Source organism: Chinchilla lanigera, unplaced genomic scaffold, assembly GCF_000276665.1.
Source record: "Chinchilla lanigera isolate Chin_1 unplaced genomic scaffold, ChiLan1.0 scaffold00010, whole genome shotgun sequence".
Lineage (NCBI taxonomy): Eukaryota > Metazoa > Chordata > Mammalia > Rodentia > Chinchillidae > Chinchilla > Chinchilla lanigera.
The window spans coordinates 1,709,064-1,727,824 of record NW_004955411.1 but is presented as its reverse complement, the minus strand read 5'-3'; the positions used below and the strand labels follow the sequence as shown (position 1 = coordinate 1,727,824).

The window sequence follows — 18,761 nt, the reverse complement described above, 5'->3', positions numbered from 1 at the left end:
ACCAGAAATGGACCCAACCAAAAAGAGAACTGCAGGCCAGTCTTTTCAGTGAACATAGACACAGAAATTCTCATAAGATACTGACAAATAAAATGCAGCAAATCACCGAAAATACCATTATAAATCACAGAGAAGACCAAAAATCATTATGAGCCAGTGTGACTCATTCCAAGGACGTGGGGAAGGTTCAGCATATGTAAATCGGTAAATGTAACACACCGCATAAACGGAAGCAAGGAGAAAAATCCATGATCATCACAAAAGACAAAGAAAAAGCATTTGACAAAGTCCGACAGACCTTCATGGTAAAAACTCTGAGGAAAACAGATACAGGTCTTTATCTTAATCTGATGAAAGCAATCTAGGACCAGCAAATGGCTGTATTGGTTGACACACTGTGTCAATTTGAGAAGTTTAGAAGTTTAACTAACTGACTCAGCAGGGTGCCAGGGTTCTTTGTAAACATCCTCATCCTCTGCAAGAGGAGGTCATGGAGGTGGTGTGAGTGCTGCACCTGCCCTGGGGTGCAGAACAATTTCAGGGAAAAAAGAGCCTTGCTCCCCAGTTTTTGCTCTTGTTTTTGCTGTCCTCTGTCTGCCTCCTTGAAGTGTTACCCCTGTGCCATGCCACCCTGCCTTGGAACCAGTTGATTATGGACTGAAACCTCCACAAACTGTGAGCTAAATAAGCATTTCTTTCCTTAATTCTGGGCGTCAGGTATTTTGTCTCAGCAACAAGAGGAAAGTAACTAACACAAGGGCCAACATCATGTTAAATGAGAGAAGCTGAAAGCTCTCCCTCCGAAGTCACAAACAAGAGAAGGATGTCCACCATCACCACTCCTGTTCAACATAGTTCTCGAAACATTAGCCAGAGCAGTAAGGCAGGAGAAATAAACAGAATGAATATTATTAGAGAAGAAATAATTTAAATTGTCACTGTTTGCATATGACACTACCCTTCACATAGAAAACTCAAAAACTCCAATAATAAGCTCCTGAATTAATAATCAAATTCAATAGTGTAGCAGGATACAAAGCCAAAATTCAGAAATCAAAAATATTTCTATATACAAATAGTAAAGTCTGCAAGAGGAAATTAGGGAAATAATACTCTTCACTTTCTCATGACATGGAGAAAAATGAAATAATTAGGAATGAAGTTAACCAAGGAAGTGAAAGTTCTTTACAGTGGAGATGATAGTAGTCTGAAAAAGGAAAACTAAGAGGATATCAGAGAATGAAAACATATCCCTGTTGCAGTTTGCAACATCTTGTTTTGAAATTCTGCATCATTTTTATTGTTTTTAAAAAATTCTTTAAAATAAAAAAAGATTATGCAGAGATGAGACTTACTTCAATCGCTGAGAGCCCAGAGGGGCTGTCTCTTCAGCATAGGAGAGCCTCAGGGAAACAGTCCTGAGTGAGACCTCTGCCATCGTGTTCCTCTGCAGATATTTATTTGTAGCTCAAGGCGTCTGCATCTAAGCCACTTTCCAACAGGAACTGGGGATCTTGTTGGTGAATGACAGCAATTCAGTGAGCTGGGGCTATGGAAGCCTGTACCCAGACATTTAAAAAGCTTTACAAGTGCTGCTTAACGCATTCTTGCTCCTGATGACATTTGACCCATGATAGCAAACAAGTAAGATGCTGAAAGCAAAAAAAAATAGGAAGTGTACAGTGGCATCTCTGTCCACAAACGTAATTTGTTCCCTGCTTCTGGGGATAATGGCCATGTTTCTGTTCATGTGAAAAAGATGGCCACAGTCATGTTGGTCATCCGACGCAGAGTTTAGAAACAAAAACAAAATTTTGCCAAATGCGTCTGTTTGTGGGTCAAATTTTTCACAAACAAAAGCATTCGCGAGCTGGGTACCAGTGCATGCAAACACTGCCCCATACTGTAAGCAACTGGACAGCGATAACCTCTGGGTTTAGAACACTGCGGCCATGACCACACTGTGACGCTCCAGGCTACTCCACGGCTGTGTCTCCCTTCCTAGGACTAAAATGAAGAGCGGAGTTTCTGATTCTTCTCCAGGCTTTGGGAGGCTGGTCCTCCGCACTGAGGTGTAGCTGCAAGTTTTGCTTGCAGTTTTGCTCCTCGCCGTCTGTCCCACTGTTTCTCTGCCGCATATGTCGGTGTGTGACCCATGCTGGGCAGCATTTGTGCCAGTGTGTGACCATGGGTGTGAGAAGAATGAAAACGATTACTTGGAGATGAGACAGTTCCATCACTGAGAACCTGAAGGGGCTGCTTCTTCAGCATAAGAGAGCTTCAGGGAGATAGCCCTGAGCTGAGACCTCCCCAGATATGTATTTGTAGCTCAAGGATGTGAGAACAAAGATAGAGAAGAAAAGCACTTGCAACATACTGTATAGGAGTTTTGGTCACAGGACAGGGAAGGAATAGATGGTCGTTATATGACTCACATTGATCTAGTTTAGGCAGTCTTATCAAAGCAAACATCTCAGACAATAACTGCTTTAAATTCTGCTGACCGTTGTCCTGCGGGTCTTAACTCTAACCATGCACCGCAGGCATCTTGAGCTGTTGTACACAAAGCCCCTTCTTCTTCGCATTCATTTCAACCATTCCTTTGGCCAAGTCTCCCCACATCTCCCCTTTCCTGGTTGGCAGGATACAGACAGTCGAAACGGTCATACTTCCCAAACTGATGCACAGAGTTCATGTAATCCCAATTGAATTTCCAATTACATTTCTCACAGAACTAGTGAAAACAGTCCTAAAATTCATATGGAACCAGAAAAGATGTAGAATAGCAAACACAATTCTGGGCATAAAGGCAAGAGAGAAGACACTGCAATCCTGGACATCAAGTTATACTACAAATCTAAAGTGATAAAACAGCATGGTATTTGATAAAAAACCAGACTTGTGGATCAATGAAATAGACTAGAGGATGAAAAAGCAACTGCAGTCACACATAGTTACCTTTATTTGACTGAGGGACTAAACCTTTTGCTTGATGACAGCCTCTTTAACGAATGGTGTCAGGAAGACTGGCTGTCCTCATGCTGAAGATTAAACCTAGACCTATGTATCTCACCGTGCACTAAATTAAAATCAAAATGGAGTAAAAATCTCAATATTAAAACAGAAACACTTAATCTGCTGGAAGACAAAACAAATAAAACCTCAAAACGTTGGCAAAGGCAAAAACATTCTGAATAGAACCCCAGTTGCACAAGAAACAATCAGAATCAACAAGTAAGATCTCATCAAATTTAACAGTTTCTGTATATCAAGGGAAATCCCCAACAAAGTGAAGAGACACTGTACAGAATGGGAAAGTATTTTGCCAAGCACTCCTCAGACAAAGACCCATATCTAGAACATATTAAGAACTCAAAAATATTAGATCCCCCAATTTTTTTATTTTAAAACTGACAAAACAACAATGAAGACAAAATCAAAACAACACAAAAACATCAAAAATGATACATGACTTGCCCTTTGACACAGCTATTTCTTTCTAGGCATAGTTCAGAAAGAGTTAAAGAAGACATATTACAGTGGTATATCCATGGCCATATGTACAACAGCACCATTAGTAGTAGTCAAAAACTGGAAGCAACCTAAATGTCCATCAACAGATGAATGGGTGAAGAAAATGTGATATTTATACTTGATGGAGTACTACTCCATCATAAAGAAGGATAAACTTGGATAATTTGTCGGAAAATGGGTACACCTTGAGACCATAATAGTAAGTAAAATAAATCAGAAAAACAAACTTAAACATTACCTTGTTTCTCTTAAATGAGAGCCCACTGTGCAGATAGACTGTAAAATAAAACATAAGAAATAGGAGAATGGAGTTCTAGGGTATGGGGAGTGAACCAAGGGACAGAGGGAGGATGTGGGGGGCAAGGGGACTGAGATATAGAATGGGGGCAAGTTGCTGTGTGCATGCACCAAGTCCCTCCAAAGAGCATGCTGGCCATGCATTGAAATGTGTATAAAAAAGAGGGAGAAGATATTACAAATTAATACATGTCCAAATAAAACTAAAGGCTGAGCATGGTGGTGCAGGCCTGTGATCCCAGCTCTTGGGAGGCAGAGGCCAGCCTGGGCTACACAGCAAGACCCTGCCTCAAAAAACCAAATCAATCCCAAACTTAGGAAATGTGAGGCACATGTACCAGCTCCTCATGATGAATGTGATCACTATGCACTAAAAATGTACTAATTAAAAAACAAGCACACAGAGTGAAGTGTGTGTGCTCAGAGAAAAATGGCACACATTAGAGTTTCATACTTGGAACATTTATGACTCGATTGAAGGGAGTGGAGCTGCCTGGGAAGGTACCCCACCTTAGAAAGGCACTAGCCCATTTTACTAGTGTTGTACTAGCATAGGAATATATATAACTTAAACAATCTTTAAATGTTTGGGTTTGCTCAATCTGCTTCATCTTGGGATCTGGCTCCTATTTCTTATTTCTTCAGTTAAGCAAATTTATGGAGTTTTAATATTCCTAAAAATTGTGGGTGTGAGCGTTCTAGCAGGACAGGAGTCTAAATATAATCAAAGGAATGTTATTTGCATCGCCTTAGTAAATTCAGTTGGTTTTAAAGTTGCAATCTTTTTTAAAAAGAGTAATATTTTAATCTCGATTTCCTTGTCTCTTTTCTACTTTTTTTTTTTTTTTTACACTATTTCACAATCAGCAAGATTTTTTTCATATGAAACTATAGGGACAAGTATCTCAGGCCTTGAAGATCACGTATATCATGTCAGATACTTGAATTTTAGAAAACAATTTAAATATGTACAAAAGAACAAAGCTTGGTTATATTATGGGCTGCAGCAAACAGGGTGTGGCCAGTTTGGACTACGCGCCATGCTGCCAGTGCCAATCTATAGACACCGCATGTGTGTGACAAAGAACAAAACAAAACAGGACCCGACTCACAGAATATACACAAAGTACTTTGAGATATTCCACATACCTAATGCTTTTACAACAGAACCAAGTCTCTGAAAGAAAATATAGGGAAATAACATTAACAGTATTGACTGAGCAAAGGTTTTTTAAACTAGAGGCAAAATGAATTAAATTTATAAGAAAAAATGAAACAACAACTATAGAAAAGACAGCACATGAGCTAGAAAAGGAAAGTGTCACACTCAGGAAATTTATCCACCCATGTATGTATATGTCAAGAAAAAAATTTAGGAGGGTTCACATGCAGAATATTGTATGTAGAACACAAACATATGAAAGACAAAAAGAAATAATGAAATTAGAGAAAAGTCTCAAATAGGCACCAAAGGAAAAGATAAATCCAAATGGCCAATGACATATGAAAGGTAGTTATAATTAGGTGTCAGAGAAATGCACATGAAGACCACAGTGAGACATCCCTACATGGACACTAGATTGATAAAACTAGAAAGATGGATAGTATCAAGTGTGAATGAGGAGACAGAGTAACTGGAACCCTCATACTACAGATGACTGTGTGGATGATAAGTACTGATGTTCATTGTTTATCAAAAGAATAGATATGAAAATTGTGGTCCTCTTTTGTCAGTGTCTACACAGAAATAACAACGTAAACACTGAATATTGGTTTACCCCCAAAATGTGGTATAAATATTTGGAGAGCATGAGTACAGTGTGTATGTCCATGCATGATTATTTACCTTCATATTTCATAGGGAGGAGTCAAATACTATTCCAAATAAGAGAGCAGGGAAATAGCTGATACATGTGTGCTATTTGGAAATTAGAGAATACGGCCAGAAGAAGAGTTAAATGAGCTGACAGTGCTTACCGGTGAGGGACAGTTACTGCAGAAGGGAGGGTTTGGCTGTAACATGGTTTTCTACCATAAGACTTCAATATTATTTTGTTTTTCAAAAACTTGCTTCGATGTTAACTGTAAAGAAAAATAAAATGTAAAGGAAGGAAATCGTGGCATCGTCATGCAATGAAAATGCATAACAAGGAAGTGAACACATTTCTTACATACTTGCATATATAAAAACCATAGATAAATTTCAGAGACATCATTTTGAGCTAAAGGAGCCGCACACAAAAGGGTACTAACTGAACTGTTCTATTGTTATAAAGATCAATTACAGGACAGCATGGTGGGAGAAAAGCAGAGGTATGTACAGGAAAGTAACACACTGGACTTCTGGTACCATAAATGGTTAATCAATCTAACCCAATTGTTTAATCTTAATCTAAGTAGATAATTAAGCAGGAATAAACATGTGCATAAATTCACAAAACTGCACCTTTAAGATCAGTATACTTTACATATCTCTCAATGCCTAAGTTATTTTTACCATTAAGCATAAATTCAGGAATTTGAAAGAAACAAACCGAAGAGGTAAGGAAATAGAAAATCTGTAAGTAGGAAGATATTAGATGAACAAACAAAATGCATGCCCCAAGGTGTCATTAATTAGCACTGATTTACAAAGTCACCCTTTATAAATATTGTCACCTTTTTTGTAAATCTATGGCTAGCTCTCTTTGACACACAAATTTGCATTTTCTTGAAAAATCTTCACATACTCTTACCAGATTCACCAAAAGTGTAATAATGAAATTCTGCACGGTAATAATCTTCGGATATCCCAATGAGAGTAGATATAGTGCTACATATCATAGTTTCAGGAATTTAAAAATATTTCTATTTGTAATAATTTATTCTGAGTTGTGACTAATGTTATTTGACTTTCTGGCCTTTGAAAGAACTTATAATGGTACTGCTTAAGAAATCTGGAATTTGGACCTGAGTTTGGCTGAATGTTGCTGAAACTCTTATACACTGCGGTGCTGTCTCATTTCCAGCTATTGAAATTCCGTGGCAGCTTTGAAGTGGTACATTGAATTCAAAATTTTGGACACATATTTGAGAGTGCTTCTGAAGGTGTCAGGGCTGATTAAGGAGGCACGGAACCAAATCTTAAATAGAAATGTTGATGATAATCACCTGTTTCTTAAAGCTGATGCTGTCTTGATGATTTCTGGAGCTGAATGGATCTGCCCTTTCTTAAAAGATAGAAAGCAGAGCTCAATGCATCACCATTTGCCTTGAGAGTGTCTGTGTAGATCAAACCCTAGGACATCTTCCATCTCAACTCTAGTGGGGAGTGCATGTGAGCCAAGCATGGCCGCCATTGTTGTGAAGTCTGTCCTTTCTGGGTCTGTCTGTGGCACTTAGTTGTGGTCTCACAACCCTTGGAACCTTTATGATACTCTCTGTGTACCCCATTAATCATTGTCCTCCATCACGTACTCATTCACTCCAGCCTTGACCCAGGAGTCACTCTGACCTATCTGAGCCCCACCATCCACATGGTTTATAAAAGAGAAGAAAAATTCAAATTCCTGTAATTTTACTTTCTGAAGATTTGCACTGTATGTTCTCTATTTTCCCAGACTCGGGCTGCCCACCAGAATTACCACCAGAGTCTGCTCGCTTGTCTCCCTGGCTCTTGTCTCTCTGCACTTAAATCCACGTCCTCATATCCATCGTGTAATCAAAAGGTCAATTTCTGATCTTGCACACCTGCCTGAAGCCGCTCAGTGCCTTGCCTTTACCCTCACCATGAAGTTTTCTTTATCAATGCCCGTGTTGCCCCTTTCTGCCTCATAGTCCGGCAACCTGCCCTCAGTCTCACGATCTGTTAGAACAGCTTCATTACTTCGGTTCATGACTTCAAGCTGTTCATGTTTATGCTTTTATAGTACTCCTTTTAATGGACCCCTTACTCCTTTTTTAATCTGGTGAATTTAGTGTCTCATGGGGTCATTCTTCTTAGCTCTTCCACTCAAATAAGTGAGATGCCCTGTGCTGGCATCCCAGGGGCTGTGCATACTTCTCCACTGCTCCAGGGTCAGTCGTCCTGTGTGGCACTGCCCGTTCTCTGAACGCAGAACAGCGCATCGTTTACCCTTGCTCTCCCAGGTGCCTTGCGCAGGATTGGCTGTGCAGTACACGTTACGTAGCATTTCCGTCTCTTGCATATGTTAAGTTACACTGCCAACACATACAAATACATACATGTTAATGTCACATAAATGATTCCTCTATTTGATTGTTATTTAGAAAATATTTAGGTTCTTTTTCTTTAAAAGCAAAATTCCATGATTTAAATTTATTTTCCTCAGGTATTTATTACAGCAATATGTAGCTGAAAAAGTATTGTGCATGTACAGTATAGAGTAATCGCTGTTTTCGCTTATAAACACAGTATTTCAAATCTTTTATTTATTCTTCAGAACACCTGACCAATGTCTTGTCTTTTTAATTTCATGGATATTTTACATCATTCCTTATGTTTTTGTGATAATTTTTCAGCAATATTCAAGATATATTTATTCAATATTTAGGTCCTTAATAATTGTAGTCTGTAGTATGTCAAAGGCAACTAAGACTACATATGAGCTCCCAGTATCTTTATGGACAGGATGTAAGAATACCAAAGTGTGATTCTCGACGGTTTCATTTTTGTGTTTTTCTGCAGATTGCTGCCAATTCCTGGGGAAAGTCATGGGGAGAGAATGGCTATTTCAGGATTCTTCGAGGAGTGAATGAATCTGACATCGAAAAGTTGATTATCGCAGCTTGGGGCCAGCTGACAAGTTCAGATGAGCCATAACATATTAAAGTCCCTGAGGTCATGTGTGTAACTCCGTCAGTGAAGGTTTAGCAAGACGAGGTTCTCTGTGAGTGGGACCTTTGCCTCCTCACCGTGTAAATGTACCTGTTTTCTAGTTTCACCAAGGCTTGTGCTCCTTATTTGTATTACTGAGTATACGAAAATGCTAATAAAGGGCAACAGAGTGACTTAATAACTTTAAATTTCCAGGGTTGCCTTTTTTCATCTCTCAAGATAGGGTCCCCCTTTCCCATTAATTGTTTTCAAAGAGTGTGACAGAGTCTTTCTTAAAAGTGCACAGCATTTATGGAAATGATATGTTTCTCTCTTAGAACAAGAAGGATTTCAGTCAACAAAGAGTAAATTTAGAAATTCAACAATGATCTATCTTTGTGTGTGTGTGTGTGTGTGTGTGTGTGTGTGTATTTTGAGGTCTCACTCTGTATCTGAAGCTGGTCTCAAGCTCATGATCCTCCTGCCTCAGCTTCCTGAGTAAAATTACAAGCTTGCATCACTACCCCCAGCTCTATGACCTTCTTTACAACCTTCTTTTTCAACCATATATTGCGTTCTTGATTCAAAGCTTGATGTTTTGCTGAAAGCAATAGACATAGATGATTCGCTGCTTCTATAGTGACATTTTCTTTCATTGCCGAAACCTAACTTGCAGTATAATCACAAGATAAGCCACTGTCCCTAGGAAATGACTGTTGTTTACGGTACCAGGAAAGGTCTTCGCAGTGCAGATGTGAGGTAAAGAAGGCGGTGGAGCCTAGCAGCAGGTGCACAGTCGTGGCTCACATTTAACCTGGCTTTGGGGAGCTAATTCTACATGTAAGATCTATTAAAATTAGCTGCAAAACTGAATCTAGAAAGATATTCACTCCCTGAACAGCAGCAGCACGATACCATGGGTAAGAAAGGGTACATACTCTTCCATCATAACCATTTCATAGTTCCCTGCTTGAGACTAAAACATAAGCTAAATTGGCACTAATTTGCATTTAATTTTGATTTCAGCTTACCATAGTCAGAGAAGCAAAAATAGCATCATAATAATGGCTGAGAAAGGATATAATCTTTTCATAATTTACTGCTGTCTAAATGGCAGATTGGCAAATGCAGAAGCAGAGCTGGTCAGTACGTGAACACCGCACGCTGGAATTACAGCAGTGGGGCAGCCACAGCCTGAATTTTGGGGCACTGTATCATCTTAATTTTCAGTACGGGATATTTTGTGTTGTTTGTCCAAGGCGCCCTGATTAGATAAGCCAGACATGGTGCAAGTGTGAGGAGACAGAGCACAGACAGGGGACTGCTGCCTGGGTCTTCTGTATTCATCACGAGGAACATCTGTCCCCTGTTGTCCCCCAGGGAAGTACATGAGGGTGATTCGCCTAGTCAGTGTTGCTGACACTCTCCAGGGGATGATAAGTAATCTGTCTCCTATTTTCTTCTTTTTTCCTCTAGAAGCAGCTCTGAAGAAAAGTTCTGGGCACACAGGATTTGCTTGGGTCCTGAAGGGAGCATAAAGGATAGAGTACACAGTGCTGTCCATCACGGGTGATGAGTTCTCACTCCTGGGGACGGTTAGCACACTCCTCAGAGCTGTACAAGCCCTGGAAAGAAGTGCTTCTGTGCTGAGGGCTGCTCGGGGTTCACCAGCTTTCCGACCTGGGAAAAAAGGGCGGGGAAGTAAGTTCTGGTGTCAAGAAAAAGCCCAGAAGCAAAGAATGACAGGTTCCTGTAGTTGGCGGTAAGGCTGATGTCTACTGAGATGGTCCCCGGGAGATAGGGCGGGCAGTGCACTGACAGTGGGGAGAATTAAAACACTTCACAGTCATCCTAGATGGTAAAATTCCTGAAGTACTATTTATAATGCACTAAAATGTCAGAGGACCAGTGTTCCTTCTAAAAATACTTTTGGGATTAAGTGGACCCACCTTCTACTATATTATGCAAATTTACAAAAGGTATTGATGGGAATTAATTAGCACAGTGTGACTCATGTGTTTAGATTCTGCTGTTTTAAAATTTTCTGCCTTTGTTATGATTCCAAATGAGAGGGAAATTGAATCCAGAGAAGAACAAAGAAAGAAAATACTGCTATAATAATCCTTATCGGAAAGCACAGGGTGGGTTTACCTAGCAATACCTAACAGAAGCCAAGGAGAGAGCAACATTAATTAGGTCAGAAACCTGGCTCTTCTTGGCCTGTAGGTGAGCCCTGCTTATCCCATATTGCACTGAGCAATAGGAAAGATCATATATTTGGTGCAAGTTGTTGTAAAGTTCCTGTTTTTCACCCAAAACAGGATATATATATTTAAATATAATTATATATATGTATTTTTCATCTTAAGAGTTTAGGAGAGAAACATTGCCCACAAATATAATTTTATTCAAAGAGGAAGAAGTGAGAGCATGTATAATCAAAGCATATGTATTAGAATGGAAGAAAAGGTTTGGGACAGAGTCAAGTCTAGAAACTTATTATGGGAGTAGAATAGTGATTGTTACCCACTGGCTTTTAGATCTGTCTACTGATGGATTCTGATAATTTTGCCACAAGTCTGTCTAATTTTAGCTGATCTTACCTGAAGAATTTAAGGATTTTTGTTGTGGTCGTTTTACATTTTAGTGTAGTTCATTTTTAATGACCCATAACTGTGGTCGGCTACTTGTGCAGCTGAAAATTATCAGAAGGGGTTAGTGATTTGAGTTTCTTTTTCTGTCTAGCATTTATTATGGTATTATTCTCATATATATTTGGTTATATTTTTTTGCTCAATGTTTAAGATCAAATTAAAGTGAGACCTGTATTAATCAAAATTAACCTCTTTCTGTCTATCAAGGTCAGTTAAGTCTCCTCAGGGTTTATCTGGGAACCATGCATGGAGCCTTTCAGTTCTGTCGGGGTCAGCAATCAGGATGAGTCACAGCCTTTGCTTGACCAAGTTGCTTTCTATGAAAATTTGGGAGACATTTTTTCCTGGTGACTCTCCTTGGGCACACTATATACCGTAGATTTGTGTCTTCTCTGGTCCAGCAATCTCCCTGGTCAGGAGATCAAGTGACTGAGCTGTAGAATGTCACAGAAAAAGTTCTCACATGTTCTGTGTCCTCACTGACCTCAGAGGGCCAGTGCCAAAATGTTGGGTGTCCTCTTAGCCAGTGTATCTTTTTAGTTTTGGTCTCCAAACCTCACCTGTTGAGCATCCAGAAGAGAAGATCGGTGACACTGGTATTGTAGTAGGAACAGTGAGCTTAATTATCATAATTTATTCTGAATATTAAGCACTTAGATATATAATGTATAGCCAGAGAACTGTTATTTCTTACCAACCATGAATGTTTTAGTAGTTGAATCCTCATAGAATGTTAACAGACAACAATTGTATAGTTTTACAGAGAAAAGTTGAGGTCGAAAGCCATACATAGTATTTTAACAAGACAATCGTTATGACGTTTTTGTAACACATGCAAATCTCTATTCTATTACACAGAATAGGTTTTTAATCAGTCATCTCCACCTAGTAAATAAGAAGCTCTCACCTAATTTGTTGGCCTTTAATGGAATGTCATTGAATAAGTATTTGAAATTGTCTTGGAGTTTAATGTCTAAGTATCTGTAATTGTAGTAGTAGGAGCAAACAGTGGTTTCTTTCTGTTTTCACATTTTTGGCCCTCAGCGGTCTCTTTAAGAATCTGTAGGTGTCTAGATAGACCTGTGCTGGTTTGTTTTTTCCCCACCCCTTTAGATCAAATGGGTCTCTCCCCAGACACCTGTGGTGGTGCTGACTGACCACTTTATGAAGACTCCTGTGCCTGGGAAGGCAGCTCTTCCCACAGCGTCTCTGCTGTAAGGGCAAAAGCTCTGTGGGGAGTGTTTTTGTTTTCTTTGTGCCTGAAGCAGATGCTCTCTGCTTCAAGCTCTGTAATGGGTTTAAAACTGAGTTGACCAAATTTTGAGCCAAGAAAATCTCAGGGGAAATAATTTTCCTCTATCATGTGCCCTTTTAATATTTTTTAAAATAACTTTCTCTCAATTATCAATATCTATAGTGCCTGTCTGAGGAAACCATGGATTATATTTGGTTACCCTTTGTAGCATTTTTGTTAAGTCTTTTGTAGGAATACAAGCCTCTGAGCATTTAGTGTGTTTTTTTCTGGGCCTTTTAGGCTGAATTGGTTTTGCTGTGAATGCCCCTGGGGATGATAGTCCTGATACCTGGGGCTGAAGCCTTTTGTGGTGAACTCTATAATAGAGCTAAAATTGATCTGTGGTTTGACCTGTGTTTTACTTTTGGAGAATTGAATTTACTTTTGGAGAATTCCACAGCAGGAAGACTCACCCTTTCTTCCTTGTGGAAGATTTTTTTTTCTTATTTTCTTTTTTAGGCATCTCCAGTGAAGTTTCTTCCTATAAAGGCCTTCTCCATCATGAACACTTTCCACTCTGACTGGACTTGCTTGTTTAGGTTAAAAACTGGTCCAAGGAGTTCAAGTTCCTGTTTGGGCACCAGTTATCAGGGTCCTGGGCTAGTCCCCAATCTCCTAAATGAGTGGACAGCAAACAGTTCAAATAAAAGCATAGTCATATTGCAATGGCAAGCAGGAACACCAAAATGACACCAGGATTTGGAAGCAGATTTATTTACATCAATGGCACTGATCAGGATCATTCTCATAATGTCAGTCCCCAATATCTGGTGGTCTAGAGCTTATGTTGGATAGGCAAACAGGAAGTACAGAGGCAGAATGGCTTGTCAGTTGGGAATTGTTTCATACAGTGTGCATCACAGTGACCAGCTGTTTCTAAGAAACAGGAGCAACTGGACCTGGAACAGGAACTGTTACCTGGGAAACTAAGAAACTGAATTATACTGGCTGAGGGGGCATTCTCTGCTACATTTCTTCCCTCTTTTAATTTGCCCGGCAAATCTTTGTGGACACAGTACATGGGATCTCTTGAGACAAGGCCCACCTAGAATTTAGCCCTGTTTCTTCTGTAACATTACTCTGGCAAGGTAGTGAGGGAGTTAATCTGATCTGGGAGAGTGTCCAAGATGTTTTGGATGCTCATCAGATCTTGGTCAAGTGTTTGATTGTTTTTTTCTATTTCTTTTTGGGTCAACCATCCATACAGTTTAAGGTGGGGAAGCAAGGACTGGGGTAAACCTGAAAAGACACAAAAATCAAGGGGAATAGGTATGGAGCAATTCTGCAAATGACATCCTCAGGCTTTAGTCCTGTGTCATTGTCTCTTCAGAGTGAACCTCAGATGAGCTGTCCAGGTAAATCTTTTTAGCAGATCTAAGGCTGGGTTTCTGACACTTGTAGAAGTAGTTAATATGTACTTGGGTTATATGTGTGTGTAAGAATGTCTACAGATATAGCTGGTCTTTTAACTGATTATAAGCTGTATGCAGTTTTATTTACGAGTCTTTAAATGGGGAGAATGTACCATAATGCATGAGATCAAGGCCAGAGGCACAGATGCTGAAACCTGAACTGCCTGCAGGGGTATGGGTGCCAGGGCTGTGGCTCGAGCTAGCAGAACAATCAGTGGGAAGAGGTCTGGCTCTGATCTTCTGGGCGTGCCCCGCTTTTAGTCAGTTGAATTCCCATAGGGAGCTTAGGTCTATGGACTGGATTATTTGGTACAATTGGTGGCAAGTTTCCAAACAGCAACAGGAAGCAGTTGTCTGTGCAGATTATCCTTATGGAGAGTTTTGGCCAAAATAGTCACACCAAGGTGACCACAGCATATCTAGCTTGATGGATTTTATTGATAACAGAGTGACTTCTGTCTGTGAACAAGGTATACTCAGCATCTGTCAGGAGGTCCACTTTTTAGAACAGTTCATCCTAGTACAAAATGTGGCACATGGACAGTTAGGTCTTGGCCTAAGGTAAGCTTGTCAGCTTTTTTGATCAGAAGGACATTGGCTAAGTATTTGCACAGTTAGGCCACTGGGCACTGCCAGGGGCTGAAAGTCTACACGCCATTGTTTTTGTGAACTCAAGGATCCGTATTTTACAGAAGCCAGGAGCTCCAAGAAATTTGTGTTTTTTGTAACCAGTTTCTTCCAGATATTGTAGCAGAGCTTTTGTCTTTCCAGCAGGCAGCTTGGGTGTCATTCTGGGAAACTAGTGATGTCAGCTGTGAGGGCTTCTTCAAAAACAAAAGCAAGTTATGGACCCCTGTGAGGTTGAGTCTAGGTAAGTTGTGAACAGGGGATGGTTGACAGGTTGCAATCAAAGGCAGAATAAGGCATATTTCTTGTTCTAGGCAGGTGTACCAGCAAGCTCTGTGTGGCAGAAGACTGAGACAATGTATATGGAGGGAAACTGTGGGAGCATTGGCAGCTTGGAGACATTGAACTGGCTTTGCCGGCAGGAGAGGTGTATTGTTTGATGTAGGTTGGGGTTGCCTTGGGACAGAGCTCAATTATCAAAGGGGCATGATTAATAGCAATCCCTGGGGGGTGAGTCCTTCACCCATACTTCTGGAAATGAATCTCAAAACTTCAGGGTTATGATTATTAGGTATTTCAGTCTGATGTAGACACTATTCTTTCTTCTGATATACAGTCAGAGTCAGTATCAAGAGCAGGACAGTGGACCCAAGTGTGAGGGAGGCTAGCCATGTCCCAGGAGGGGTATAGGGCACTGAAGCACGTACAGGAACTTACATTTGATAAAGTATCTATCATCCAACAAACTAACATATACTGGCTGAGGGGCGTTTTCCACTACAGCATGATTTGGGGGGCTGTAGGAAGGTCAGAACTCTCTCTTAGGAGTAAAGGCTCTTTGGGAGTAAGACTGTTTGAGAGTTGAGAAGAACTTCTCTAGACAGATTTGTGGGAGGTGCAAGAAGAGAAGAGTATGAAGGCACACAGCCCATGAAAATGATCTTGACCCTGAGAAACAAAGGCAGTAAAATTTCCACTTAAAAGAACTGTTTGATTTCTAAGCTTGGCAGCTTTGTTGCTCCAGAATTGGGAGTGTCAGTAGCCCATGTCCTTGGCTGCCCCAGCTGTGGTGTTATCTTGACTTTAGAGCACTGTGTATATGCTCTTTTCCAACACCGTCACGAGTTCCTGTGTTCAGCAATTTAACCCTGTACAGCCTGGTCTCCAACAAACTTAGTGTCTTTGTCAATGCATATATTTTCAACAGTGTATTTATGTGTTATTTATGTGTTTTTTTCTCTTGACCTGTGGGGAAAATAGTATAAGCTGTATAAGGAAATATCTTTGTCCAACTCTCTTCACTGTAGATATTTAGGGATTCTGTCTGTCATTATCATTGCCTGTCAGAAAGGTTATGATGACCTTGTCTCAGGACATTTATTTCTCTTTGAATGGAAGTTGCATCCATTTTCAAAAGAAAAGAAAGAGAAGAAAAGAAAGTGAAATCTCAAAAGCTACTGTTTCTGAAATGTACCAAGAAAGGAAGCAATAATCCTTATGTGGCACTGTATCAGGAAAGGGGAAGCTGAAGGCCGCACAGATATTCCCTGCCCAGAGAGCCCATGGAAAAAGAAGAATAGCAGCCTAAAACTGTCATACTGAGATGATTTTATGAGGGGGAGAAGCTTCTCCATCTTCCGCCGTGAACATTTTCAAATATACTGACAGTTTGGGACAATGCCAGCATAAACATGTGTGTGTCTTGATTATGAGTACGTTTCTTGTGTGTAGTAGCTCTACGGTATGGTTCTGGGATCAGAAGGGTCAATACCACCTTTTAGAAGAGGAGATTCTTGGGTTCCCACTCTGAATTTCCAACTCAGAAGAGTGGGTTAGAGCACTTTACAGAGCCTTTCATGTGATACACATGAGTCACTGTTCTTAGCATGTGGGCATTGCATATATAATTAAACTGTGGGGGCATAAGTTATCTAAATGTTTAACTTTATAAGAATGAGACTGATTGTCAATTTATGTTCTCATTAATAATACATAAATTTCAACTAATCCTTACTCTTGCCAACACTTTGTTATTTTCCAGTCTTTTAATATTTCCTTCCTTTGAGGTAGAGAATGATATTCTCTTATGCTTTTAGTGGAGAGATTGAGAAAGAGGGAGAGAGAGAGAGAGAAAATAGAGACAGAGAGAGAGAGAAAAGAAAAAGAAGAAGAAGGAGAAGGCAAAGGAGAAGAAGAAGCAATAACTTTGGGAAGATTTTACTGTACATGCTATTTTGTAATCTGTTATCTTCAATTAATATTCCTAGGTTTTATAGATCAATAATTTTCATCTTCTATTATACTTAGTTTGTATTTAAATTTTTCTAATAGTCCCCCATATATTTTACTTTACCCACATATGGATCTAGACTAGGATGATGCATTTTATTTAATAGTCATATTACTTGGTGGGACCCATTTTTATGACACTAATTGACAGACAAAGCCAGTGATCATGTAGCTAAGGTTTTTTTCTTCTGTATGTGTTTTTGGATCACTAATGGTGTAAAATTATATCAAGGGAACAATTTTACTCAAGTAAATTTTACCAAGTGAATAAAACAGATATATTATTTTTATTCTATGAACATTGTAAATCATTCATACAGATTTTCTATGTTAATAACCATCTTTCCTTTTCAGAATAAAGCTAACTGGGATATCAGTTTCTAGATTTTGAACTTCTTTATTTTACATTGTGTTAAGAATTTCAACACCTATATTCATAAGGTTTTCTTGTAGATTTTCGTTTTGGCTCTTACTATCTTTGCCAGATTTTGAAAGCAAAATTATTCTAAGCTTATTGAATGAACTGGGAGAATTTTAACTTTTTGTTCAAATATTTTGGAGACTGTGTATAAGATTGTACTTTGCTTGTTGATAATGCACTATACTTCATTAAACCACTTAGACATGGCATTACTAAAATTAAAAAGATCTGAAATTGCTAATTGAATATCTACATATTTCCTTATATTTACTGTAAATGTATATGATAAATATAAACATACTCATTTCATGTGATTTTTTCATATTATAGGAATATATTACTTGTTATATCATGGCATTGTAGGATATCATTACTGTTGTTTTAATCTTGCTGAATTTATTTCTCACTTTTCCATTGAATATTATTCTTTAATTTATGCTTTCTCTCTATATTTCTTACTTTATTGAAAAAAGTCATCAAAGATTTATCTATTCACTTTTCTTTTCAAGGAAACAGGTTTGGTTTTGTGGATACTCTGTTGTACCTTAGATTTTAGCTTTCATCCTTTCATCTTCCTCAGTCAAATTCCTTTGCGTTTATCTGATAATTTTTTCTAACTCCTCAAATTGGGCTCTTAGCTCATTAATTTTGAGTTCTTCTTTTTGTAAAGTATTTACATAGGGTGCTATCTCAGTGATACCTCTCACTGTAATCAATGCATCCTCTTGCTCACTTAGAATTGTAATTACTGAAGTTTTCAGAAAGAAAGCACATTTGTGGGCTTAATCCTAGAGAAAGTTGTATAAATTCTAGTAGCATTTTATAATTGATGTTCCCTCAAGTCTACCCAGTAAGTTTACAAATACAATATAGGACAATTTAATAGCAAAATATCCAGACCATGTGAATTCACTACCTAACTGCATTGATGTAGTTTGTGATAAGAGCAACATTTTCACTGATTTAGTCACTGATATATATTTGAAAGCAAAAAATTCATAACAGAATAGGTCACAAGTGTCATTAATGACTAAAATTATGTTTCCGAGGGAGGTCCACTCTCTGTGGCCACATTGCTAAGTGGTAGTTTATTTACTTAGGCTGAAGTAACATTGTCTTTTTTTAAAGCTGTAAGATATAGATTTTTTTCTTAGCAAAGTAGATTCTCACAGAGACAAAGAAAATAGAACAACAAAAAGTCAGGTGAGATGTAAACAACTTTGGCATTTAAAATTGCGTTTCAGGTTCTTCAGCATCTTACATTTCTCTTTGAGGTATTTCGGTACGTATTTGTCATATTAATTCAGATACGTTTCCAGCAAGGAATATTTAACCAAAAAGTTTTATTCTTATCATTGTGATCATTGTGAATAATTGCTTTTGAAGTCTCTTTTTTTTTTTTTTTTTTTTTTTTTTT

General features: G+C 38.9%; 1 protein-coding gene across 2 annotated transcripts in view; it reads left to right on the top strand.

Annotated features, from left to right (window-relative positions):
* Tinag (tubulointerstitial nephritis antigen) overlaps positions 1-8,856 on the top strand; it is a 90,402-nt gene extending 81,546 nt beyond the window's left edge. Inside the window, exons 11-12 of one of the 2 annotated variants that reach the window (XM_013510703.1) lie at positions 6,108-6,144; positions 8,519-8,856. In XM_013510703.1, the coding sequence (XP_013366157.1) occupies positions 6,108-6,144; positions 8,519-8,589 (108 nt within the window). In that variant the 3' untranslated portion in view covers positions 8,590-8,856. The remainder of the gene's footprint in view (positions 1-6,107; positions 6,145-8,518) is intronic. The other variant, XM_005377590.2, reaches the window with a different exon arrangement.
* Positions 8,857-18,761: the final 9,905 nt, after the last annotated feature.